Consider the following 27,277-nt stretch of genomic DNA (forward strand, 5'->3'; position numbering starts at 1 on the left):
ACTACATACCATACCAAAATTGACAATTTACGCCAGGATAAATGAAAACATTTGAGTTGTATTTTATCTCATTAGAATCATTTATAATTAGAAAAGAAAAATAAAGCATAGATAGATTAGATGGATGGATCAAATAAGAAAAATAAAAACATGTAAAATCGGTGTAACATCCACTGAAGTAAAAATGCACTCCAAAAAACCGTTAAATTCAAGATAGAAAAATGAGTTGCAAGTCAACCTTTGTGGAAAGATCACTCTGCTTTTACATATTAAGGAATCAACCAGCCTAACCCATTAATCAATCATGTGTGGTCTAATCACCCCTAATTATATTATAAATAAGACACCAGTTGCAACAAGAATATATTTTGGCCAAAAATGAAATGAATTATGTATATATATATATATATATATATATATATATATATATATATATATATATATATATATATATATATATATATATATATATATATATATATATCCAATCAAATGAATCATCATCCGGCTTACAAAGCAAGAAATACAAACTCGTCAATAGCTGGAATCTCTCCAATCCTCTTCAATGCTTCTTTACTCGGTTGCTCATCAACACCGATTGTCATGATTGCTTGCTTTCTCGGTGCAATCCGTCCCACACTCATGAAGCTCACATTCACATTTTCTTCTCCCAAGATACTCCCAACGCTTCCAATCATGCCAGGTTGGTCAACCTGCCTGCAAAGTATAATACTTCCTTCTAAACTCACATCCACATCAAAACCTCCTACTTTTCTCAAATGAGGAATCCCGTCTTTCACCCTCCCCTCCACTTTTATTTCTCCCGACTCGCAAATTGCGCTACCAAATTTTGACTCCACATTAGCTATCTGGACCAGAATCATCTCAACTGGCTTCTCCGGTGATCCCTCTAAGATCACCCGTTCTTCCGTTATACGAATTCCTCTTTGTTTGGCTATGAAATCTGCATTCACTATGTTAACAAACACACTCGAGATAGGCTCTATCAGACCTTTCGTGACCATAGCACGGAGTAATCTTGTGTCTAGATCATCGGGGGCTCTAGCAGATGCATATGTCACCTTTACTGATTTTACTCCGCTTCCTCCTGCTACAAGTTGTACAGCCAACCTTCCAAGTTTTTCAGCGAGTGCAACATAAGGCTTCAGTTCTATAAGTATCTGCACCAAACAATCATAGTGTTGCGCATTAAAAACACACTTTTCGACGACTTTAGACCTATTTGACCTATATTAACTGTTTTCTTTTGAGGTTCGTACCCTAACCACTCACTATATATTATAAGAAAAAAACATAGACTGAATCAACCTAGTCAGAAGTATATGGGCCAGAATTTCCTCTTGTGCATATTAGATATTAAACTTAGTCGTACCTCAGCAGGAACCATGGGAGCATTTACTGCTGTAGCAGCAAGCTCACCGCGTAAGGCTCCAACAACAGCTTCAGCGATTTCGATTGCCACTCCTTCCTACAAAAAATCTTTAAACATGACACATTGACTGACAATACAATTCAAAATAATTGCTTGCAGTTAAAAATTACAAACCTGAGCTTCCATGGTACTAGCACCAAGATGAGGAGTAACAGTGACATTCTCATGATTCACCAATTTGTTGTCCTTTGGTGGTGGTTCTACAGTAAAAACGTCTAGAGCAGCCTGGTACAGAACATGTTAAATATCAACTGACGACCAGTAACATGTAATTCAAAACAAATACCTGCGCTACGATGCCGGAATCCAATGCTCTGAGCAATGCATCCTCATCTATCACTCCTCCACGAGCAACGTTGATTATTCTAACTCCTTTTTTCATCCTTGCAAAGTTTTCGTCATTCAAAATCTTGGAAGTAACAGGAGTAAGAGGCATGTGAAGTGAGATGAAGTCAGCTGTTGCAATGGCTTCATCAAAGCTCACTAAATCAACACCAATTGCATGAGCACGGTCTGCTGGAGCATAAGGATCATGTGCAATTATATGCATGCCAAGACCTTTCGCACGTCTCGCAACTTCCGTCCCAACCTTTCCAAATCCCATCACTGCAAGGGTCTTGCCAACGAGTGACACACCCACGTATTTGTTTCTCACCCACTTCCCTATATCATTTATCTTTTCATGAATATATGTATATATATGTATACTCCAAACATAAAAAAGTTGGAATCACCAATATTTATCAACAAAGAGACAACATTCAATAACTATCAAATACATAACCATCTTGAAAAAACAATACTGTATTTTACAGAAGTTGGATTTATACTAGCATCACTTGAAAAAAAAAAACATGAAAAGATAGTATACTGCATTATGCAAACTAGTTAACATTACAGTACACATCAACAAACTCTGCTTATTTATATCAACTAACAGAACAGAAAATGGAAGTCAAACATCATCGGTTTACAAATTCACATCTGAAATGCATTAAACCCATTAAACCACAACACAATTGAACAGGAATATTCAAACTAGTTATTTGAATTATACGATAATGAAACACCTAGCTGATGCCAGGGGCGGACCTATATAGAAGTGAGTGGTATCACGGGACACCACTGAAATACGCGATGTAGTGGAAATTTTTTGAAGTTTTTAACTAGTGACACAAGTGAGATAGTATAAATATTTTTGTGACACACCACTAAAATATTCATCTAGTAGAAAGTTTTGTGGGTCTTTAACCAGTGATACCACTTACTAACATTCCTAGATCCGCTACTGGCTGATGCATTACAAGCTATACATACCATCTTGTACAGAAATATTGATCACATTTCACCAATTAGAAACTGAGTTTACATCTAAAAACATCATATTCACATTCCACCCCTACATTTATTGACTTAATCAAAAGTTATGAAGACCGGTTTGACCATTATACACCTCCTATGTGATTGTATACCCTACATCAAAAATCAAGAAAGGAGAGTTGCAACATCGTACATATACGTGTCATTGCTATTTAATAACACATAATCAGCTTATTTATGCATAATAAGAGAGATCTAAGAAAATAAATCTACGCACCGGATTTTGGTAGCTTGATGGCAGATGACTTGGGAAAATCTGTAGGAGACCCGAGTTCAATCCCATGGGCTACAATTTTAGGGCCTTTATATATATATATATATATATATATATATATATATATATATATATATATATAGTAACCAATCGGAGAGAGGCAAAAAATTTTTTTTTTTTTTTTTTTCGTTTATTGAAAAAACTTTTTTCACGAACATTATAGATTTGGATGAAAATATGAACATTTAATAAAGACACTTTGTGATAAATGTTTTTATTTTGGCGGGAAAACGCTCGAAGAACTAATATATAACAATTATCGTGTTTTTCGAACGTATGTTGAGATTTTAGATATTAGGGTTTAGATATTAAGGTTTAGATATTAGGGTTTAGAAATTTAGGGTTTAGGGTTTAAGATTTAGGGTTTAGATTTTGGATTTAGATTGAGTTTTTAACACGAACGGTTTAGAGTTTAAGGTTTAGGGTTTAGGGTTTAGAGAAGCAAAAATTTTCTTTTTTTTTCGCTTTTTGAAAAAACTTTTTTCACGAACATTATAGATTTGGATGAAAATATGAACATTTAATAAAGACACTTTGTGATAAATGTTTTTATTTTGGCGGAAAAACGCTCGAAGAACTAATATATAACAATTATCGTGTTTTTCGAGCGTATGTTGAGGTTTTAGATATTAGGGTTTAGATATTAAGGTTTAGATATTGGGGTTTAGAAATTTAGGGTTTAGAGTTTAGATTTAGGGTTTAGATTTAGGATTTAGATTGAGTTTTTAACACGAACGGTTTAGAGTTTAGGGTTTAGGGTTTAGGATTTAGGGTTTAGGGTTTGGACCCTAAACGCTAAACTCTAAATCGAGCTAAATTTTGCTTTATAAAACATGGAAAAAAAAGCGTTAACATTCTTCACGATCAATATTATCTTGAATGTTATTTTTGTCGGTCGTTTTCCCGCCTAAATAATAACATTCATCACGAAGTTTCTTTTCTAAATGTTCATATTTTCGTGTGATCTTGATGCCTGAAAAAAAATTCCAAAAAAAAAAACGAATTTTTTTTTTTTGCTTTCCCCCGATTGGTTACTTCCCTATTGATCCTGCCCCTATATATATATAGTAGAGGGATCAAATGAGAACCATTTTTAGAATGAGAACTCGAGAACTAAGGTAGTCGAGCAAAAATTGGGACGCGGCCGAACAAAAATTGTTCTAATCGAACAATTTTTATTTTTTGTCTTTTAGTTGCATTGTTTGCTTGGTTCTACATTTTATGTAGATCATGATGTAGAACAGCATGTAGAACACTTGTTCTACATTAATTTTCATCAAATTAAGTTAGGGGGTTTAGATTTAGGGTTTTAGGGTTTAGATTTAGAGTTTAGGGTTTAGATTTTAGGGTTTAGGGTTTAGATTTAGGGTTTAGAACTCTTGCGGCCGAACAAAAAAAAAAGGAAGAACGAACAATTTTGCCAAAAGTAAATATCAATCGAATTATGCCATAAAATTGATCATGAAGTATCATATAACAGCGATTAACATATCTTGATGAAGATTTACTGCTAAAAACCACAACAAATTCACAACCTGATGATGAACAGTCGTACGTTCTTCATGAACACTTTGAAGATTGAAATTTCGATTTAGATGTTTTTAGACCTCGATCTCTTAATGAAATGTGTTTCAAATGCTTCACATATCACTCGATTATCATTAAGACTTCCTGAATCCACACTGAACTCGTGAATTTGAAAAATCAAAATTCGTTTGACTTTTTGTTCATAAGCTTTGACTTTAAAATTGAAGCTCGAATAAGGAACTTAGAACCTGAGATTTTGCAGGAAGTTCGATGACATGATTTCTAACACATCTGCATTTTTAGAATTCTGAAAACGATTCCTAGTTGTTGCATCTTTTTTGTAGAACAAAAAGTGTTCGAATATGGCCCAATTTGTTCGACTATGGCTAATTTTGTTCGACTATACAGTTTGTATAACAAAAATTGTTAGACTTGCATCTATTTGTAGAACATATTTAATAGGTGCATCAACTTGCATCTATTTGTAGAACATAAGATGTTGAACAAAAATTGCATAACAATAATTGTTAGAACTCATCATTTTTGTTTGAACATCATATTTTTTTTTTTTTTTGTAGAATCAAGATGAAGTAGAAAAAAATTGAAGGTGTAAAGCTTAATTAGATGCATACTAACCTCAATAAGATCAAGGTGTAAAAATTAAAAAGTGCAGACTTACATGGACAAGAGTTTCAATAGTTCAATCACTTCAATCCGTCGCTTAAAAATTACCATTACTTGTTGCAGACAATTAAAACTACAGTTAATTGCACAGTGGTGGCTTCTAATAATTTTTATGGGTGTGTTTGGCGCGTAGCTTGTTGGAGCTTATGGAAGCTTATGGGAGCTTGAGCTTATGATTTTAATAAGCTCCAAGTCATAAGCTTCGTTTGGTAGACAAAAAAAGTAGAGCTTATGAAAATCATAAGCTCTGGAAAAATAAGCTACTTGTAGTAGCTTATGAAAAAAAGTAGAGCTTATGAACTGAAATTCACCGGGTATATCCCTTTACCCAAAAAAAAAATGAACTGAAAAATAAGCTCCAGCTAGTTTACCAAACATTTATAAAAAATAATAAGCTCCAGCTACCAGCTTCAAAAATAAGCTCCAGCTCCAGCTCCTGCTCATAAGCTCCAGCTCTAGCTATAAGCTCCAGCTCCAGCTACTTTCGTCCAAACACACCCTAAAAGCAATTTTATCTTCTTTGCAAGTGGGTTTCGCAAGTGAGTATTGTAGTCAAACAAATGATTTCTTAAGGTGGGGCCCATATTTACCACTAAAGAAAAACTTCATGTCTCCTTTGGAGCTCATGGGAGTATTCTAGATAAAGAACTCAAAAGTGGGATTTAATTTATCATCAACCTGCTGCAATCACTCAAATTGAAAGGAGTATATAAGTTGAAATGAAAAATTGTTCGACTAGGTAATTTTTTTTTCGGCCGCGTTAATTTTTTGCTCGAATTACTGAGTTCTCAGGTTCTTATTGCTAAAAAGTTCTCATTTGATCCCTCTACTATATATATTTATATATTATATATATAAAACCCAGCTAATTAACCCTTATATACTAAATGTCATGGGAATGTTTGTAGTTTTAGTTATATCAAATTGGAGTTTTGAGTTTGCGTTCACATTACAAACGGTCCTTCAACTTCGGCTATATTTACACAACGACTCCTCAAAGTTACACTTTCTCAGGGGTTAAAAGTGTAAATATATAATTTTATTAAAATAAGAGAAACTAATTCCACCCGAATTTATAACGGGCCCTATCTTCTCGCTCGGTGCGAGTTAAATTTTTTCGAGCCCACGGTTCAATTACGAAAAATCTTACGAACCCAACGGGACTAACTATACGCGAAACGGACAATTTTTTAAAAAAACGCTAAACACAACGACAACTCGTATCTTCCCGCTTGCCACGAGTTAAATTTTTTCGACGGCAGCGTCAGACTCGAAATAATTTTATGAACAAAACGAAACTAACCACGTTCGAAACGGACACTTTTTAAAAAACGCTAAACACAACGACAGCCCGTATCTTTCTGCTCGCCGCGAGTTAAATTTTTCAGACAGCACCGTTACACTCGAAAAAATTTATTGAACAAAACAAAACTAACTACGTTCGAAACAGATACTTTTTAAAAAACGCTTAACACAACGACATCTAAAACCGCGCTTAACGCGTGGGCCGTGTTCCCCTCTGTAAATACACAACGCTACGTTAAATATGAATACGCAGCCCGAAAGCCCCCGCCGCAACGCGCGGGCCGGTCCGGACTAGTTCAACCTATATGCAGAAACGGTTTAAGCCATATACGGAGTAATAAAAACGTACTTTCCAAAAGTAGCAAACAAACTACTACGTACTTTTTTGCTACATACATACCCATTAAATTGCAAACTGTTTCAATATGACCAATTTACACCACATAAGCAATAAGTATACACCACAATACTACCATATAAGCACCAAGTTTATGCTACATAATAATTGCCAAGTCATATCGTTTTGAAAAATTAAGTGCATTGATATTGATATTGATATTATATATATTGCTTAAAACCTACGCTGAACAGTTTATAAATAGAAACGTCAATCAACACCAAAAGTCAATATCAACAAAAAGATATATACCAGCTTTAATTGAGGCATCGGCCTGAGCAACATTCCTAGCCATAGACGTAAGAAGCGCGATCCCATGCTCGGCCGCAGCAATGGTATTAGCCGTGGGTGCATTCACCACTAAACAACCATGTTCAGTGGCTGCACCTAAATCCACATTATCAATACCGACACCAGCACGTCCAACCACCTTTAGTCTACCACCAGATGACTCAAAAACCTCACGGCTAACTTTAGTTCCACTTCTTACAATCAATGCATCACATAATGAGATCTTGGTACATAATTCTTCAAAAGTTAGGTTATAAGAGCAATCTACGTTTGCGAATTCTTTCAGTAGATTGATTCCTGCTTCTCCGAGTTTTTCGGCGACTAGGATTGTAGGTTTTGCTGATAACGAAGAGACGATGACTGCGAAATGAGGCGGTGGTGTGCGACGGCGGCTATGAAGCGAGGGAGATAAGAAATTAATGGATTTTGTGGTGATTGGTGATGGAGATGAAAAGATGATAGTAGATGAATATGAATATGAATATGAAGCTGCCATTGTTTATTTGTTTTTTAGTTTCTTCAATCAATATCTCTGTTTCTCTCCGTGTTACATTTGTCTGGCTGGTATTAATAGTAGCATGTATCTTCATTATCATTCTATCGTATTGTTACCATTACTTTAAATTTAAAAATATGAAGCAATTTAGTTATATTTTATAAAACAAAGATTTTTTATCAAAAATATTTTGAATAAGTGAGATAAAAACTATAAATTTAAAACATTAACTATATGTTAAAATGATTTATTTTAGAATTGGTATAATAGATATTAAAAAAATATCCGCCTTTAAAAAAAGATATTAAATATTCATATAACTATATATTATATAATTAATGTAATAATATAAGCTGTATCATGTATAATAATTCTAATTATATTTAAATCATACAATAGATATGATTTAACTTAATTAATTAATGTAAATAATATAATATTAGAATTTATATCGAATTGATTTTTAAATACACCTGTGGGTTACATAAAATTCATAGGAAACATTCTTAAATAATTTAATTTAAATGCTATGCTAATAATTTACCGTGCGATGCATGAGATGCTATAGTTGACCCTTGATAACAGCATATTTGAAATTTAGAAATAATAATAATAATAATAATAATAATAATAATAATAATAATAATAATAATAATAATAATAATAATAATAATAATAATAATAATAATACTACTAATAATAATAATAATAATAATAATAATAATAATAATAATAATAATAATAATAATAATAATAATAATAATAATAATAATAATAATAATAATAATAATAATAATAATAATAATAATAATAATAATAATAATAATAATAATAATAATAATAATAATAATAATAATAATAATAATAATAATAATAATAATAATAATAATAATAATAATAATAATAATAATAATAATAATAATAATAATAATAATAATAATAATAATAATAATAATAATAATAATAATAATAATAATAATAATAATAATAATAATAATAATAATAATAATAATAATAATAATAATAATAATAATAATAATAATAATAATAATAATAATAATAATAATAATAATAATAATAATAATAATAATAATAATAATAATAATAATAATAATAATAATAATAATAATAATAATAATAATAATAATAATAATAATAATAATAATAATAATAATAATAATAATAATAATAATAATAATAATAATAATAATAATAATAATAATAATAAACAGATAAAATTTATTAATTGTTTTACAAAAAAATCACGCGACGTTGTCTTGCATATATTGTTAGAGCTTTATAAAAATATCAAGGCCAAGAGCCCAAGAATCTTTCTTAGGATAAAACGTTATAACCCAAGCATAATTCAATTAGAAATGATCCAAAAGCTCTGGAGCTACATAAACTGCTTCCACACCACCCAAAAAACCCATGAAATATCTTGCATTTATAAAAATTTCAAACCACCAAAAAAAAACTACAATCACTACCATAATGCCTAGATGAAAAACGGCAGCAACCAAAACATGTCAGGTACTACTGTGTGTTGCCACGATATTAGGCATAGGTATCGAGCAGCCAAATCAAGGAAACCTGTAAATGCATTGTGTTATATAATAACTATAACTATAATAACAATAACAATTATATTAATATAAAACTCAAATAAGTATAGTTTTAACCATAAGAAACTAAAAAAAAGATAGATTATAGATACACACAATAGCAGTTCATTCCACACTAGCCACTCATTCCACATATGAATCATATTAAACAAATATACAAGTCTTTTGGTTCCTGTCTGGAGAACTCCATTATTCATGATACAATGGAACTCTAATATCTTAACAGCTCAACTGACCCCAATTGATGTGTTGAACTTGCAATGATTTTTCTATGTTACATTTTATATTTTATCATATAGCTTAGTTTAATAAACTAATATTCTAACTAGTAAATACATAGAATAATTAATTAAGTATACACAGTGAGACATTTATCACCAACAAGAATCTCTGTAAGACCCGTTTATTCGTACGATGTATATATGAAGAGCACATACGACGTATAACGAATATCCTATCCTATCCTACTATACATTAAAATAGAGTCTTTATTAGCTAATAATTATTTCTAAAATACACTTTTTAGCCCTTAGATCAAAAAAAGACTTTCAAATACCCCTTGATCTAATGGTTCAAAATGATCATCTATTTTTATTAGCTAATAAATCATTTTTAATTCTTTAACTACCCAAAATGCCCTTCAATTCTAAAACTCACGGAAGAAATTTAACAAAGTAGGGGTTCACTAAGGACGCTCACAAAAAAAAAAAAAAAAAAAAAAAAAAAAAAAAAAAAACCCTAACTTCCTACCCTAAATCATCGAGGCTTATCAAAATCATCATTCGATTATGAGAAATCGAACTGAAAGCCGCTAAGATGTTGTTTATCGAATCATTTTAAGTTCCTGTAATTTGTCATCGGCTAATTTTGAAGAATTTTAAAGCAACTTCGTTGTCCAATGGATGGAAGGCATTGAAAGAGAGTCATCCGATTTTAGGTATCTATTATGATTACATTTCAGTTATTTTGTTGATTAAATTGCTATGCACTTCTAGAAATACATTCCAGTATCACATGTAACTTGATTCTTCCACCACCAAGAACACAAATGCAGAAAATGAAGAATCAAAAGAAGATAAGGTTGTGTTTACAGGGATGGAGGAGTTTGTATGGCGTCTTCAATTTGATGAAGGTATGTTAGTCGTATTCTTATTTACAACATAATAAATGATTTTCCATAAAGACCTTAACATGCTGCTTAATTCATCTTCGAAGAAGACTGATACGATTTACAGGTTTGCTCAGCCTTTCCGTTTAATTCTGGAAATAATGCGGTCATGCTTAGCTTATAATTATTAGCTCAATTGAATACGGCTTTTTGTTGTTCTTGACTAAATTACAGTGGTTAATTGTTGTTTAGTATTTGATTTAGCTTCATCGTTTATATGTAGTAACATATATACGGAGTAGTATATTTGTTTGACTAACTAACCAATGAAGCCTAATGATTTTCTCACATTCTTGGAAATACTCTGACCATACAATTATAATCAGGTTATCTTACAATCATTTTCGATTGCTCTTCATTTATATGGTACTTTCACAGTTGTTAACTACACCTTTGATTTTCTTTCTTTGTATTTTTAATGCTTTACTATTTCTTTTTACTTGAAAACTGAATTTGGGTTTTTAATGGCATGTGTGTTTCTAAAGATTAATTACAAGTTGATGTTTTTTTAAATATATGTTTTGATTAATTGCCAGACAATAACTGTTTATACGTTTATATTTCTTGTTCAGTTTAATTACGTTTGATTGTATTAGAGTTTTCTTTAACAACTTATAGAGGGACTGAGATATGGAGAATCGAAGACTTCCAGCCCGTACCTTTACCCAGATCTGATTATGGTAAATTCTACTGTGGTGATTCGTACATTGTATTGCAGGTACTAATGATATTCGACACTATTCTTCATTACCCTGTATGTACATTCTAATATAATACTTTAATTTTTGTAACATGTTTATATTTTTTCAGACTACTTCTGGTAAGGGTGGTGCGTATTTCTACGACATATATTTCTGGTTGGGAAAAGATACTAGCCAGGTAAAATATTATTTTCAAGTGTATACAGGGTTTCAAAAATCGCTACTAGGGCCGTACTCGGTCTGGACTATTTAGGGAGTAATACTCAGAACTTAGGATGTTGACCAAGTTTGACTTTGACCGATTTTGACCGATTTTTGTCCAATGTTGACTATTTTTCAAGTAATCCCAGTTTTGACCGATTTTCCGAGTAATCCCGAGTTTTGGTCGAGTTTGACCGAGTTTGACCGTGTATATTGTTTATGTTTTTCTTGTGAAGTTAAACTGTATAGTATCTTAATTCTTATGCATAATACAAGACGAAGCTGGAACAGCAGCAATAAAGACGGTCGAACTTGATGCGATACTTGGTGGTCGTGCGGTGCAGTATAGGGAACCGCAGGGTCATGAATCTGATAAATTTTTGTCATACTTTAAACCGTGTATTATACCACTCGAGGGTGGTGTTGTAACGGGATTTAAAGAAACTGTAGAAGAAGAATTTCAAATACGATTGTACGCATGCAAAAGAAAAAGAGCAGTCAGATTGAAGCAGGTTCATAATATGACAATATTTTTGTGAAATTTGATTGTTATGGTGTATGTCTAATATATATTTACGTGATAAATGAAGTAGTGTTTTTTATTCAGGTCCCTTTCTCTCGATCTACATTGAATCATGATGACGTGTTTATCTTGGATACAAAGGATAAGATTTTCCAGTTTAATGGGGCAAATTCGAATATACAAGAAAGGGCTAAAGCACTAGAAGTTATTCAGTTTTTGAAGGAAAAATATCATGATGTGACGTGTGATGTTGCAATTGTTGGTAACGGCATATGCTATATAGATTAAAGTTATTAAATATCTAAAAAAAATCATTGTATGTATATATGTTGCATGTATGTAAATAGAGTATGAGAGTGATCGGAGGGTTGTTATACGTGTTCTATAGAGTATGTACGTCTAGTGTATGAAGGGTACGAGACGTGTTCGTGTGTTGGGGTTCAAGTACGTGAAAAGTGGACAAAACCCACACTAGGTCGCGGCGCGGCCTAGTGGGTGCGTCGCGGTATTGAACACAAATCAAGATCAGACAGCATGCAAACAAGACCACCAGACCACGCTGTTGGTCGCGGCACGGAGAAAGAAGGCCGCGGCGCGGCTCTTCTGGAAGTTTGGTTCCGGATTTTGTAATTTTAAAAGGAAAGTGAGGGCGTTTTGGTCTTTTCGCGTATGGGGCAGATTGGGACCTCAAATCTGGTCCATTCATTTCATTTTCTTATTTTCTTTTTCTTTTTCTTCTCCATTTTCTCTCATTTCCTTCAAAACCCCAATTGATTCAAAGTGTGATTTGGAAGGGAAGGAGTGGGATTCGATCTTTGGAGCAAGAAGAAACGTTGTTCTCCTCGTTCTTAGCTACAATTTGATACTAGCGGTAAGCTCTAACTCCGAATTTCGTTTTCGTGTTCATCATCTAAATTTAGGGCTTTTGATTGTATGTTCATAAATGGAACCCCACTAGTTGTTAATGGAAGATGATAACTAGGATTCGGGTTTAAAGGTGTTGAAGGCGGGTTTTGGTTTGGTAAACTAATTAACCAAGTTTAATGCTTACAAACGGGTGTAATCACTAGTATTTAGTGATTATTGAGGTATTGGAAGCCATTAGTGTTCATGTGGTTGACTAATTTTGAATAGAGTCAAAATTAGGGTTTGATGATGATTGTGGCTCGATAGTCGATTTAGTTGAGTTTATAAACTTAAAATGAGTTAAGTTGATGTATAAACTTGAGTTAATGGCGTTTTGAAGTCAAAACTAGCAAATGGTGAGATGTTGACTTTTTAAGGGTCAAAATGGGTTTTCGAGCGAAACACGAGTTAAAATGCGTTCGAGTGCCAAAGTTGGTACATTTAGGTATTTCGGGTACGCGGGAATTGGTCTTGTTGGTTTCGGACCTTGGAGTAGCGTTAAAAGTGCAAAAGGGTATGATTTGCACTTGTCGTTCATTTGGGCGGGTCGAGAATCCAAATGAGTTTGTATTGATGAATATGTGATAAATGGAATAGGTACGTTCCATTGGCGAGTTGCGGGTTTGGATTGCACTTCATCGAGGCGTTTAAGGTGAGTGTAAATTTACTATACGTGTATGTATGCATAGGATGGGTGCGTGTGTGTAGGGTGACCCTTGCTCGGGTTTACTCTATGTTTGTGTGGGAGAATGGACTCCTCTTGTGCTTCGGGTCCATGTGATACGCTTATGCGTTTTGGGTTACTACCCTTGATGTGGTGATTGGCTAGCGTGTTGGATAAACCCGTTGGCGATGGGTATTGCTAGCATTTGTCGTGGAGATGATTCGGGTAGTGAGTCGCGTGATGTTCGGATTCACTAAGGCACGTGAAGTTCGGCCAACCCTATTGTGATGTTTGACTAAGGTATGAGTCGCGTCATGTTCGGATTCATAAAGGCGCGTGAAGTTCGGCCATCCTTAATAGTCAAGTTGTTTGAAGGTAGTGAGTAGCGTAAAGTTCGGATTCACTAAGGCGCGTGAAGTTCGGCCAACCTTCATGTGGTTTAGGTTAAGTGGTTAACCTTATTGATGTTGTTGATTATATTTATTGTATATGTGTATATACTTATTGTTGTGTTGTAGCTAATCTTGTGGCGTTAGCTTGGTGATTATGTAGCGCGTAGCTACTTTCTGTATGTGCTCTTTTGTAGTTTGTTTACCATGCGGAGGTGGTATGTGTTTACTTTTGTGCTTGGTGATGCGTAGTCATTTTATGCATATGTATGTGTATAGTACCTTTACATTCACTAAGCATTAGCTTACCCTCTCGTTGTTGATATTTTTATAGGTTCGCGTGATGGAGGCTCGGGTAGGCGTGGGGATTAGCGATCTTGGCTAGGTTGCTTTAGAAGATCTTGCTTTTGGACTCGATTTAGGATTGGGTAGCGTAGTCCCAATCACCATGCTCGGTTTTGTGTAAAAGTAACTAGTCGGGTCATGTGACGTACATCGATTTAGTCAAATGGGTCATGAGTAATAACCGGTTATGATTTAATTATGTCATGTACGTTTTATTAAAGTCGTTAGACGTAATGTGTTAACAAATATGTTTTGAAAATTGTGTAATGAGACCTAAATTGTTGTTTAATGTATATTAAAAAGGAAAATTTTTATAGGCCGGAAATCGACGGGTTGGGTCGTTACAAGTGGTATCAGAGCATGGTCTAAGGGATTTAGGCGACTTGAGATAGGTGCCTAGACTTAAACTTTTGTGTGTGCTTGTTTGTTGCGGGAATTGTAGGTGAACGGGTCGGGCGGGGACTTGGTTAGTGCCTTAGTGTGTAGGTTAACTAACTAGGATGGTGTTTGTGTTGCACTTTTTTTTGCATGCGCTTATTATTGCGTTGTGTTTGTCATTGAGCAAGATGGTCGTTGTACTAATGAGTTGGTACGAAGTGCGTGCGTAATAAGGACTTGCAAACCTTATTACGGGTGCAGATCGTGTCTACAAGTGATGTACGACGAGTGTCGAGCAAGATGGGGCGGTTTGGTGCGTATGGTTGATTTTCGTTCGTGTTTAATCGGTTTCTTGCATTCTTTAGAATGGCGACGGGATGAGGTGCATCGAGTGAGGAACGAAATAACAACGATGAGTTTGCGCTAGGGTTGAAGCCGAGGTTGCAAAGCAAGTGAAAACGATTCGAGAAGAGTTCGAAAGAAGGCTTATCGAGCCTCAGGGTAATGGTAAAAAGGAGTTTAGTTACAAGGAGTTTCGAGCAACTAAACCTCCTATGTACTACGGAGATCCCGATCCATTAGTGAGTACCGGTTGGATCTCAGATGTCGAAGGGTGTTTTCGTACAAGTGAATGTCCTCCGGACAAGAAAACGAGACTCGCTACTAGTTTGTTGCGGGGTAATGCGAAGAATTGGTTGGATGGTAAGATTGATATCATTGGTGAAGAACCGTTCATGAGGTTATCGTGGGACGATTTTAAGAGGGAGTTCTTTGAGGAGTTCCGGACGCAAGCCGATTTGTCGGAATTGCGTGACGAGTTGCGAAATTTGCAACAAGGTTCTATGGATTTGCATACTCTTAAGACGACCTTTATGGCGAAGGCTCGTTTTTGCCCGGAGTATAACGGAAGGGATAGTATGTTGATGGGAGATTTCTATCGAACTTTGAATGATGACTTGAAAACAAAATTAGCCTTGGTCAAGTAAAATCGTTTGCAGAGTTATTCGTCGTGGCTAGGGGTTTCGAATCGTATTCGCGGTCGAGGGTTAGTGAACCTTCAAGTAAGAGAAGGGTTGATTCTTATGGTGCTCCAAGTAAGAAGACTAAGGGCACAATTGGAGGTACGAGTAATGTGGGGAAAGGAACATCGAATTCTAGTGCGTCTAGATGTTTCAAATGTGGCGAAAGAGGTCACAAGTTTTGGGAGTGCCCGGCATCGAGTGATGGTGGTGTTGTGTGTTTTAATTGTCGTGGAAAAGGGCACCGCAAAGCGGAGTGTCCCGCGCTAGGGACGGCGAACGTCATGAGGAGACGATGAGGTACATTTATGTTGTTTTTGTATAACGTACTTTTGCGTTGAATGTGAGTGTAGGCCTTAGCTAAATTTTATTCTCCGTTGGAGATAATAGTAGCGGGTGGTCGAGCAGGTCGGCCTACTATTGTAATTTTGATTTGCACTTGGTAGAATGTGTTGCTTGTTTGACGCCTTGACCTTTGCGTGAGTCTTTGTTGCTTAGGCATTTTGTGTTATGGCGTTCGGGTCGTTACACTCGCTTGAGTGAGACCTGTAGGACATTGGAGGCGATAGTGTCCTAGTGAGTGGAACGATTTTGCGTTTATGTGTAAGATTTAATTGTTTGCGGTAGTATGGATAGTGTTATCCGTTAGGATTCACTATGGTGTAGCAGGGCGCGATGTTACACTACTCGTTGTGATCGAGGCCAAAAGAGCGTGTGTTGATGGTTAGTGTTATCCGTTAGGATTCACTATGGTGTAGCAGGGCGCGATGTTACACTACTCGTTGTGATCGAGGCCAAAAGAGCGTGTGTTGATGGTTAGTGTTATCCGTTAGGATTCACTATGGTGTAGCAGGACGCGATGTTACACTACTCGTTGTGATCGAGGCCAAAAGAGCGTGTGTTGATGGTTGGTGTTATCCGTCCGGATTCACTATAGTGTGGCAGTGCGCGATGCTGCACTACTCGTTGAGAAATCGAGGCCAAAAGAGCGTGTGTTGTTGTGTTATGATGTGAACCACGGAGCAGGTAGCATCATGGTACGTGTATTGTAGTGTGAACCAAGGAGCCGGTAGCGTCATAGCATTTCGTATGGTGTGAACCACGGAGCCGGTAGCACCATGACGCGAGTATGACATCCATATGGTGTGGTGACTAGCAAATTCGAGTTAGTTCACTTGGTGATCGACTAGCCTTATAGGTGTAGTCTAGAGATGTGTGTTTAACTTGGGTTGACTGTGTATAGTTAACCAAGTATATGGTGATGAGACCATAATGCAAATTGTACGATTGACGAAATTGACAAGGCGTGTCAATATATATTAGCTAGTGATATGATGTTCGTTAGCGAACGAATGTGACGTGGTGAGTGATGTCGATTGATCTCACTTTTGATGACCAAGATGGCGATTGGTGATTGTGTGGCGAGTGTTGTACATTCTTGACGGCCACTTTTCTTTTATTTGTGTGTGATCGTGGTATGCCGTTCGAGAGGCATTTTCGTGGACCACGTACGAGTGCGGGTAAAGAACGGGTGTTGACTAGTTTTGAAGTTTGTTGATAACCGTGTCAACGGTTAAGATTAGTACGAGTGAGAGTATAAGACTTGGTGTTTCCAAGCATCTCCGTGATGATAAGTGAAAGGATGTTAGGTTCGTTATGCGGCCTAAATAGTTGAGACTAGCGGTCGAGGCTAGTGTGATGCGAGCGTTGAACCATGAAGTTCGTTTGGTTCGTTGATTTCGAGACGTTAGATGAAGTGTTGCATCAAGTGTGAATCCGAAAGGGTTAGGTGTTGAAATCTTGATGGCATTGACGGGAGTTACATAACACGACGATAGGTGCCTTCCTTATACCTACTAGTGTAGTGTTGACTCCAAGTGATTATTTGGTACTTGGGTGCCGATGAGAAACCCGAAAGTACGATGGCGCGTGGTGATGGCGTTTAGCGGACGCCAAAGATTAGACTTAGTTGAGAAGTCGAGGTTTGAATGCCTCAAGAGTTGTTTGTGAAGAGATGATGAAATTGACCAACGTTGTGACCGGTCATTTGTAATCCGGAAGGTTAAAATTCCGCGAGATGCGATGATCTTGGCGGTGATTGTACGGGACTAAAGGTCCTAAGTGGGGGAGTTAGCTACCGGAGATTACGGTACAATCCCTATATAGTGAACGTGATCGTGCGGACTAGCGGAAGTCGGCCCGATGGAGAATGATCACGAAGTGTGAAGTGTTGAATCGACTACTGAGTTTCGTTTTGTGAATGCCATGTGTGAGAATAATGGCAACGTGGTTGATTGAAGAGTCGATATTTGTGTAATTGAGCGAGCAAGTGTTGCTTAAATTGTGAATAAAGACTTTGAGAGTCTTCGGAAAAGTCCCAAGTTAGACCTTGAAGCGGTCGGTGAAAGTTATAATGGCGAGAATCGTCGGTGAGTTGTGCCATCTTTAGACGATTATGTGATGGGTATTAAAGGACCGAATGCTCGGCGTCGAGGCGAGCGGTCGCGGTTGATGTCTAACTTCTAAGTGTGGGTGCGGATCACGAGGACGTGATCGAAATAAATGGGGGAGAGTTGTAAGACCCATTTATTCGTACGATGTATATATGTAGAGCACGTACGACGTATAACGTATATATATATATATATATATATATATATATATATATATATATATAGGGGCAGGATCAATGGGGAAGTAACTAAGCGGGGGGAAGCAAATTTTTTTTTTTTTCGTTTTTTTTTTGAAATTTTTTTTTTCCGGCATCAAGATCACACGAAAATATGAACATTTAGAAGAGACACTTCGTGATGAATGTTATTATTTAGGCGGGAAAACGATCGACAAAAATAACATTCAAGGTAATATTGTTCGTGAAGAATATGAACGTTTTTTTTTTCATGTTTTGTGAAGTAAAATTTAGCCCGATTTAGAGTTTAGGGTTTTGGGTTTATTCCATAAACCCAAAACACCAAACCCTAAACCCTAAACCCTAAACTCTAAACCGTTCGTGTTAAAAACTCAATCTAAATCCTAAATCTAAACCCTAAATCTAAACCCTAAACCCTAAATTTCTAAACCCTAATATCTAAACCCTATAAACCCTAATATCTAAACCCTAATATCTAAACCCCAATAGCTAAAACCTCAAAATACGCTCGAAAAACACGATAATTGTTATATATTACTTCTTCGAGCGTTTTCCCGCCAAAATAAAAACATTTATCACAAAGTGTCTCTACTAAATGTTCATATTTTCATCTCATCTATAATGTTCGTGAACAAAGTTTTTTCAAAAAACGAAAAAAAAAAATAAAAAATTTTTGCTTCCCCCCACTTCCCCCCGAATGGTTACTTCCCTCTTGATCCTACCACATATATATATATATATATATATATATATATATATATATATATATATATATATATATATATATATATATATATATATATGTTGTATGTATGTAAATAGAGTACGAGAGTGAGCGAAGGGTTGTTATATGTGTTCTAGAGAGTATGTACGTCTAGTGTATGAAGGGTACCAGACGTGTTCGTGTGTTGGGGTTCAAGTACGCGAAAAGTGGACAAAACCCACACAAGGTCGCGGCGCGGCCTAGTGGGTCGCGGCGCGGTATTGAACACAAATCAAGATCAGACAGCATGCAAATAAGACCACCAGACCACGTTGTTGGTCGCGGCGCGAAGAAAGAAGGCCGCGGCGCGGCTCTTCTGGAAGTTTGGTTCCGGATTTTGTAATTTTAAAGGGAAAGTGAGGGCGTTTTGGTCTTTTCGCGTATGGGGCAGATTGGGACCTCAAATCTGGTCCATTCATTTCATTTTCTTATTTTCTTTTTCTTCTCCATTTTCTCTCATTTCCTTCAAAACCCCAATTGATTCAAAGTGTGATTTGGAAGGGAAGGGGAGTGGGATTCGATCTTTGGAGCAAGAAGAAACGTTGTTCTCCTCGTTCTTAGCTACAATTTGATACTAGCGGTAAGCTCTAACTCCGAATTTCGTTTTCGTGTTCATCATCTAAATTTAGGGCTTTTGATTGTATGTTCATAAATGAAACCCCACTAGTTGTTAATGGAAAATGATAACTAGGATTCGGGTTTAAAGGTGTTGAAGGCGGGTTTTGGTTTGGTAAACTAATTAACCAAGTTTAATGCTTACAAATGGGTTTAATCACTAGTATTTAGTGATTATTGAGGTATTGGAAGCCATTAGTGTTCATGTGGTTGACTAATTTTGAATAGAGTCAAAATTAGGGTTTGATGATGATTGTGGCCCGATAGTCGATTTAGTTGAGTTTATAAACTTAAAATGAGTTAAGTTAATGTATAAACTTGAGTTAATGGCGTTTTGAAGTCAAAACTAGCAAGTGGTGAGATGTTGACTTTTTAAGGGTCAAAATGGGTTTTCGAGCGAAACACGAGTTAAAATGCGTTCGAGTGCTAAAGTTGGTACATTTAGGTATTTCGGGTACGCGGGAATTGGTCTTGTTGGTTTCGGACCTTCGAGTAGCGTTAAAAGTGCAAAAGGGTGTGATTTGCACTTGTCCTTCATTTGGGCGGGTCGAGAGTCCAAATGAGTTTGTATTGATGATTATGTGATAAATGGAATAGGTACGTTCCATTGGCGAGTTGCGGGTTTGGATTGCACTTCATCGAGGCGTTTAAGGTGAGTGTAAATTTACTATACGTGTATGTATGCATAGGATGGGTGCGTGTGTGTAGGGTGACCCTTGCTCGGGTTTACTCTATGTTTGTGTGGGAGAATGGACTCCTCTTGTGCTTCGGATCCATGTGATACGCTTATGCGTTTTGGGTTACTACCCTTGATGTGGTGATTGGCTAGCGTGTTGGATAAACCCGTTGGCGATGGTTTTTGCTAGCGTTTGTCGTGGAGATGATTCGGGTAGTGAGTCGCGTGATGTTCGGATTCACTAAGGCGCGTGAAGTTCGGCCAACCCTATTGTGATGTTTGACTAAGGTATGAGTCGCGTCATGTTCGGATTCATAAAGGCGCGTGAAGTTCGGCCATCCTAATAGTCAAGTTGTTTGAAGGTAGTGAGTCGCGTGAAGTTCGGATTCACTAAGGCGCGTGAAGTTCAGCCAACCTTCATGTGGTTTAGGTTAAGTGGTTAACCTTATTGATGTTGTTGATTATATTTATTGTATATGCGTATATACTTATTGTTGTGTTGTAGCTAATCTTGTGGCGTTAGCTTGGTGATTACGTAGCGCGTAGCTACTTTGTGTATGTGCTCTTTTGTAGCTTGTTTACCATGCGGAAGTGGTATGTGTTTACTTTTGTGCTTTGTGATGCGTAGTCATTTTATGCATATGTATGTGTATAGTACCTTTACATTCACTAAGCATTAGCTTACCCTCTCGTTGTTGATATTTTTATAGGTTCGCGTGATGGAGGCTCGGGTAGGCGTGGGGATTAGCGATCTTGGCTAGATTGCTTTAGAAGATCTTGCTTTTGGACTCGATTTAGGATTGGGTAGCGTAGTCCCAATCACCATGCTCGGTTTTGTGTAAAAGTAACCAGTCGGGTCATGTGACGTACATCGGTTTAGTCAAATGGGTCATGAGTAATAACCGGTTATGATTTAATTATGTAATGTACGTTTTATTAAAGTCGTTAGACGTAATGTGTTAACAAATATGTTTTGGAAATTGTGTAATGGGACCTAAAGTGTTGTTTAATGTATATTAAAAAGAACAAATTTTATGGACAGGAAATCAACGGGTTGGGTCGTTACAATCTCTCTTAGTCTTCTGAACTATAGAGGCTGGTTTATACTAAACATGCGAGTCATGAACATCTACGGAATCAATACTCTGTTTGCATTAATACTATTGAACAACTAATCTTTTCTTTTATTTATTTAAAAATTAAAGAGCATGTGAATTACTTAAACCTGGCTCTTAGACTGCTGACATATAATGCAATATGCATGTCGTGTGGCTACTGAGTCTTTTGCTTGTGTGTTGATGGGAGCATCTGTAAAACGGCATCCACTTGCCTCTGAATTGAATGAGCGAGCTTATGTACGACAATTAACTTCTCGTCCACTTGGGTCTGGAACATGTCATATAAGAAAGGTACTGATAAACTCACAAGTGCCCCTGAGATGAGACCAATAATCATCACATGTTATGGAAGGCAGGGTTATACATTTCATAAGTAGACAACAATTTGCAAATAAATAACAACAGCGACTAGCTCACCAATATAGATCAGTGTAAGGAAGTTAAAAAAGCTACCAATATAAGAAATCACCCATAAGCTAGAAACAACCTGAATAACCAATCACGAGTAGCTTGATTTCGTAAGTTCAAATCTTTGCAAAGTCTATACTTATTTAGCAACAAAAGAAATTTATGAAATTGTACCGCAAGCAAGACTTTCACGTTTCCCTCAATTGCAATTTCATGTGCAATTGAAAATACATGATTTATCCACACTTGCATCTCTTCGGCAGCGATAACAACTAATTCCTCAGAAATATCTAGTTCAGGAATTGGAGGCAGAGGTCTACATTCAAATAAACACAATATATCATTTACAATTTTGGATGCCATAAATATAAACAAAAGTGTGTGTACCCTGAATTACAAAAAAATGTATATCCTTTGCATGATAATTATACCAAACATTCTTGAGCCCAAATTGAAAACCTTTATATATAATCAATCACATATAATCCCATTATCATAATCATTTGAAATCTATCAGGTAACAAGTAAAATTTATTATTTAACCCCGATAAAATTCATATATTCATATACCAAAAGATACGCCAGTCCATCCTCAAACTGAAATTATGATTCCAATCATCTCAAGCAAGAAACCAAGAAGCCCATTGTAGTTGTAGCAAAATAAGTGCCTAAAAAATTAGTTTTTTACTCTTCTCATTTTAAGTTTCATCAGTGTAATAGAGAGCAAAATACATTTTTTAGAATTTGGGTATGCTAATTGTCTTAAGAATGTACAAACAGTGGTTAAAAAGTTGATAATTCAATGAAAATCCCCAACCTAAGACCCGAACTAATAACCCACAACCCAAAGCTATGACCTGAATTAATAGCCTGGAACATATCGAAATAACGTACGTACAACGGTACAAGTATTTGCTATATAAAATCCATTTACTCTAATACTGATTCCTATATCTGCCATTGATTTCGTAAATGTAAACAGATAAGGTTTTTCTGCTCGGGCTACCCGTAGAGGACGAGCTTTTTTATTCAGATATAGGCGGCCTAAATGGGTTATCCGGCGACCGTTTCCAACCTATTGCCACAAAATATGTTGGTAGTTTGAACCCGAAATTTCTTGTGAGAATATCAAAACGTCGACCACTGAGCTATATCGGAATAGTAATATTTGCCACTGATTACATGTGCTTGTATTTATGGAAACATGTTCTATATTTGTTACTACATATTGCTTTACACGAAGCCTTAATATAACTGTTATCAAATGCTGATCCATATCTAATCTCGAACTCTATCAATCAATTACTATAAAACATACCACAAGCTAATACAATAAAATAAAATTATAATCATAAAAAGGATAAAAACAAACCTATTAAGAAGAGATGCAGATTTAGCCCAAAAAAAGAGAATAACAACCAACAGCAGTAGATTATTGGCAACAAATGCCAAAATACTATAACCTCCTCTTTCGAATAGAAACCACATGATTGTAGATACAACTAACATAACAACGCTTCCGTATGAATTCTTCCATAACAATATATCAGCAACTGTATCGTCGTAATCCACAAAAATCAACAATTAATTCAGTCGAAATCGAAATGTATCATATAAAGAATTACACAAAGTAACGAATTGTATTTTTATTTTTATTTTAGATTAGGATAGAAAATAGATAAATAGAAACCTGCACCGCCTCCAAGAGCATCGTAGACAGAAATCCGGCCAAAATCGCCCATGGCGATTAGGGTTTCTGATCAAGATTATGAAGAAGAAGTAATGGATCAACAGGCACAAAGAGAACGAGAGAGTGGAAATGTTAGTTTAAAGCGTGGAAATGTTAAAGGGTCGATTTGTACAAACTTAGTTTAAAAAGTAATATCGGCCATAAAAATAAAACTTTTTTGCTCCGTTGGTCCTTAGGTTATATACGAAATAGTAATTCGAGTCCTTCAAATTTTTAATTAGATTTTCTAGTCTTTTTAATTGCATAATTTTGCAATCTGTGTCCCTCCGTCTATTTGCAGTTTAGATTGGCCGTTAACCCTTGACATTGACATGTGACATGCATGTGAGGGTAAAATCATCTTTTTACTCTTTTTCTTCGAATTTTTTGCTCCGTTAGTCCTTCAAATTTTTAATTCGACTTTTTATCAGTTTTTATTCATACATTTCATCTCCTTCCTTTACAATTAATTATTAATCAATCCATATATCATTTACATAATTATATTTAACATCCAAATATCTCTCACTTTAGATGATCAAATCTAAGCAATTGCATCAATTTAAATTTTAAGTAAGTGCTAAAACAAAAATGCATTTGTTGAAACAGAAAAAAAAAAAAAAACCAGATTCGTAAAATAATTATGAAAGCTTGAGATCAATCCAAAATACCATATTCGTAAAATATCACTCTTTTTGCACCAAGTTTCAAGTTTTACGAACTTCAATTTGGTTCAGTAATGATCGTTCCAATTTTGTTTCATCTTGTTTTTAAATTTATAATTATAAAGTAAGTAAATAAAATTAAAAAATTCAGAATATATTAAATTAAATTAAAGAAAAGTAAATATAATTATGTTATAAGAATTTTTAAAATAAATATAAATATAATTACAATTATATTATAAAATTATAAATTAAAAATAAATAAATTAAAAGATTTTTTACGCTAGCAGTCCCTCGTTTTTAATGATTTGAGGGATCACCGTAGCTAAACATTTTAAAAACGAGAGACCAATAGAGCAAAAAAGGCCGAAATAAAATAATAAGACGAAAATGCCCATCACGTGTTAATCACGTGATAACACTTAACGGCCAATTTTGACGGCAGGTACACGGAGGGACGTGGATTGCCAAATTATGCAATTAAAAGGACTCAAAAATTCAATTAAAAACTTGAGGGACTCAGATTGCAATTTCGTGTATAACTTAAGGACCAACAGAGCAAAAAAGTCTAAAAATAATTATGTGAAATATTCATTTGCATGCTTAATTTAAGTTGAGATTCAAGGAATAAATTTCAGTTCTTGAATTATGTGATAGCCGGGATAATCACATGTGATTAGAAGCTCTTAGATTAATATAATCACATGTGATTACCAGATTACCCTTCCTTTTTTGTGTTTTAATCTTGATTGTTAATCACATGTGATCCAAGGTTGGTAATCACATGTGATTCTCCCGCCCATCACATGATCCAAGGGCTGAGATTTATCCTTAGATCTCAACTTAAATTAAGAATGCAAATAAATACATCCCATTATATTATATTATATATGGGTATTATTTAAAAATAAGTATTTTTTGAAACAAACACTTTTTTAACATTAATCAGTTTAATTAACAATGTAAATGATGTAAAATAATTATCTTTTTACAAAAAGCAACTATATTAAAATAAATCAAAGATACAAATTCAAGAAGATACATACTCAAGGCGACATATATACAACTTTACAACTACCTGCAGAATAAAAAGGACACTCAAAATATACAGCGATAAACTTGGACCACAAACACATGGGATATTTACAAACCACAACACAACAAGATACTATCTCAGTGATCCACCTTCAAATTTAAAAACAATACTTGAGTGTCACAGGCCCATCAAATATATGCATAATACCAGTAGCAGGATGACAATCTCAAATGCATGTGTTAACATCCAGCCTGCACGAACGAAATTAAAGGGTCGACCAACCATCTAATTCATTCAAGTTTAATTTTTTTATCCGCAATTTAATCCATTCAAAGCTTCTAAGTTAAATTTCTTGAAGAAGAGCATCAACGTCTAAGACTTTTTCCTGAATACTTTGACGTTTCTATTCTTCCAAATAAAGTAGACGGTGACATAAACAATCCTTCCCAAACACTCTTGCATAGTGGAGATGAACCTTGAGGAGATGAGTCAGAAATAGGACTAAGTTCATGAAAGATACAATCCCCTATATACCATCAATTGAAAACTTTATTCCATATTATCCTAACCTCGTGACAAAGTAGCAGACATTGCTCAACAGTTTCTCCAATTTTTCCCGTTAAATCCGGGTGGGATGGATGCCCCCTTTGGAATACACTATAATCCGCCACTGGAACCAATGGTTGCGATTTCCTTTACCGTCCTTGTAATAATTATTGTATTTTTGATGTATTTTCTCTAGCTCTTAGCTAGTTTTTTTTTTTTTTTTTTTAAAAAAATTAGCCGTTCGAAAAAAAATAGCTTAGATATTGTATTGTGAGTTAGGCTTTAATGTCTTGGATGTGATAGTCACAACCCATGTAAATATGTAATTAATAGTTATGGATGAATTGGTATTGTTGTTGATAATGCTAAAAACGAACATATATTTCATAGCATTATTCCTCAAGAAAGACAAGCTTTTAGTTGCAATTGTTCTATTTACAAGTGATATTCGTTTAAATAATAAAAGGTGAAGACAAAAGACAGATTCGACGAATTGAAGACGCAAACGACCAAAAAGCTCAAAAGTACAAAAGACAATCAAAGAGGTTCCAATTATTGATAAGAAACGTCTCGAAATTACAAGAGTACAAGATTCAAAACGCAAAGTACAAGATATTAAATTGTACGCAAGGACGTTCGAAAATCCGAAACCGGGACCAGAGTCAACTCTCAACGCTCGATGCAACGGACTAAAAATTACAAGTCAACTATGCACATAAATATAATATAATATTTAAATAATTCTTATAATTATTTATATATTATAATAAAAAACCGTCGGCAAGAAAGACTCCAAACTGGAGTGAGCTGTATTTACAAACTCCGCGACTCGCGGAGTTTGAAGGCAAAAAATGCCGCGAGTCGCGGAGTATACCTGAACTCAATTCCCTATAAAGCCAACCGAATTCTGATCATTTTCATCATCTTTTTTTTCTTCTTCTCTCATAATACGTAAATATTTATATTTATATTTTAATTTTAATTTTAATTTTAATCCTAATAATAAGGGTATGTTAGCGAATGTTGTAAGGGTGTAAGTCGAAATTCTGTCCGTGTAACGCTACGCTATTTTTAATCATTGTAAGTTATGTTCAACCTTTTTAATTTAATGTCTCGTAGCTAAGTTATTATTATGCTTATTTAATCCAAAGTAATCATGATGTTGGGCTAATTACTAAAATTGGGTAATTGGGCTTTGTACCATAATTAGGGTTTGGACAAAAGAACGACACTTGTAGAAATTAGACTATGGGCTATTAATGGGCTTTATATTTGTTTAACTAAATGATAGTTTGTTAATGTTAATATAAAGATTTACAATTGGGCGTCCCTATAATTACCATAT

The 27,277-nt window shown here is 35.1% G+C and overlaps 2 protein-coding genes and 1 long non-coding RNA gene across 5 annotated transcripts; 1 reads left to right on the forward strand and 2 right to left on the reverse strand.

The window, feature by feature from the left end:
* Positions 1-482: 482 nt before the first annotated feature.
* Positions 483-8,029, reverse strand: LOC139899808 (D-3-phosphoglycerate dehydrogenase 3, chloroplastic-like). Its single transcript, XM_071882664.1, has 5 exons — positions 7,273-8,029; positions 1,740-2,116; positions 1,568-1,678; positions 1,394-1,489; positions 483-1,181 (listed from the first exon to the last, which is right to left on the reverse strand). Exons 1-5 carry the CDS (start codon positions 7,805-7,807, stop codon positions 510-512), a joined length of 1,791 nt encoding a protein of 596 aa, XP_071738765.1. The 5' UTR covers positions 7,808-8,029; the 3' UTR covers positions 483-509.
* LOC139900051 (reticulon-like protein B11) lies at positions 7,618-23,789 on the reverse strand. 3 transcript variants are annotated; one of them, XR_011777639.1, is made up of 7 exons: positions 23,647-23,789; positions 23,329-23,509; positions 22,131-22,272; positions 21,966-22,035; positions 21,656-21,863; positions 9,298-9,400; positions 7,618-7,703 (listed from the first exon to the last, which is right to left on the reverse strand). XR_011777639.1 is itself a non-coding variant. In XM_071882881.1 (6 exons), exons 1-5 carry the CDS (start codon positions 23,696-23,698, stop codon positions 21,703-21,705), a joined length of 606 nt encoding a protein of 201 aa, XP_071738982.1. In that variant the 5' UTR covers positions 23,699-23,789; the 3' UTR covers positions 9,077-9,400; positions 21,656-21,702. The 3 variants fall into 3 exon arrangements, 1 of the variants encoding a protein (XP_071738982.1); XR_011777640.1 differs by lacking the exon at positions 7,618-7,703 and having other exon boundaries at positions 9,077-9,400; positions 21,650-21,863; XM_071882881.1 differs by lacking the exon at positions 7,618-7,703 and having other exon boundaries at positions 9,077-9,400.
* LOC139886340 (uncharacterized) lies at positions 10,263-11,250 on the forward strand. Its single transcript, XR_011772403.1, has 3 exons — positions 10,263-10,369; positions 10,474-10,564; positions 11,219-11,250. It is a non-coding gene; the product is annotated as an uncharacterized lncRNA (long non-coding RNA).
* Positions 23,790-27,277: the final 3,488 nt, after the last annotated feature.

Source organism: Rutidosis leptorrhynchoides, chromosome 1 (assembly GCF_046630445.1).
Source record: "Rutidosis leptorrhynchoides isolate AG116_Rl617_1_P2 chromosome 1, CSIRO_AGI_Rlap_v1, whole genome shotgun sequence".
Classification (NCBI taxonomy): domain Eukaryota; kingdom Viridiplantae; phylum Streptophyta; class Magnoliopsida; order Asterales; family Asteraceae; genus Rutidosis; species Rutidosis leptorrhynchoides.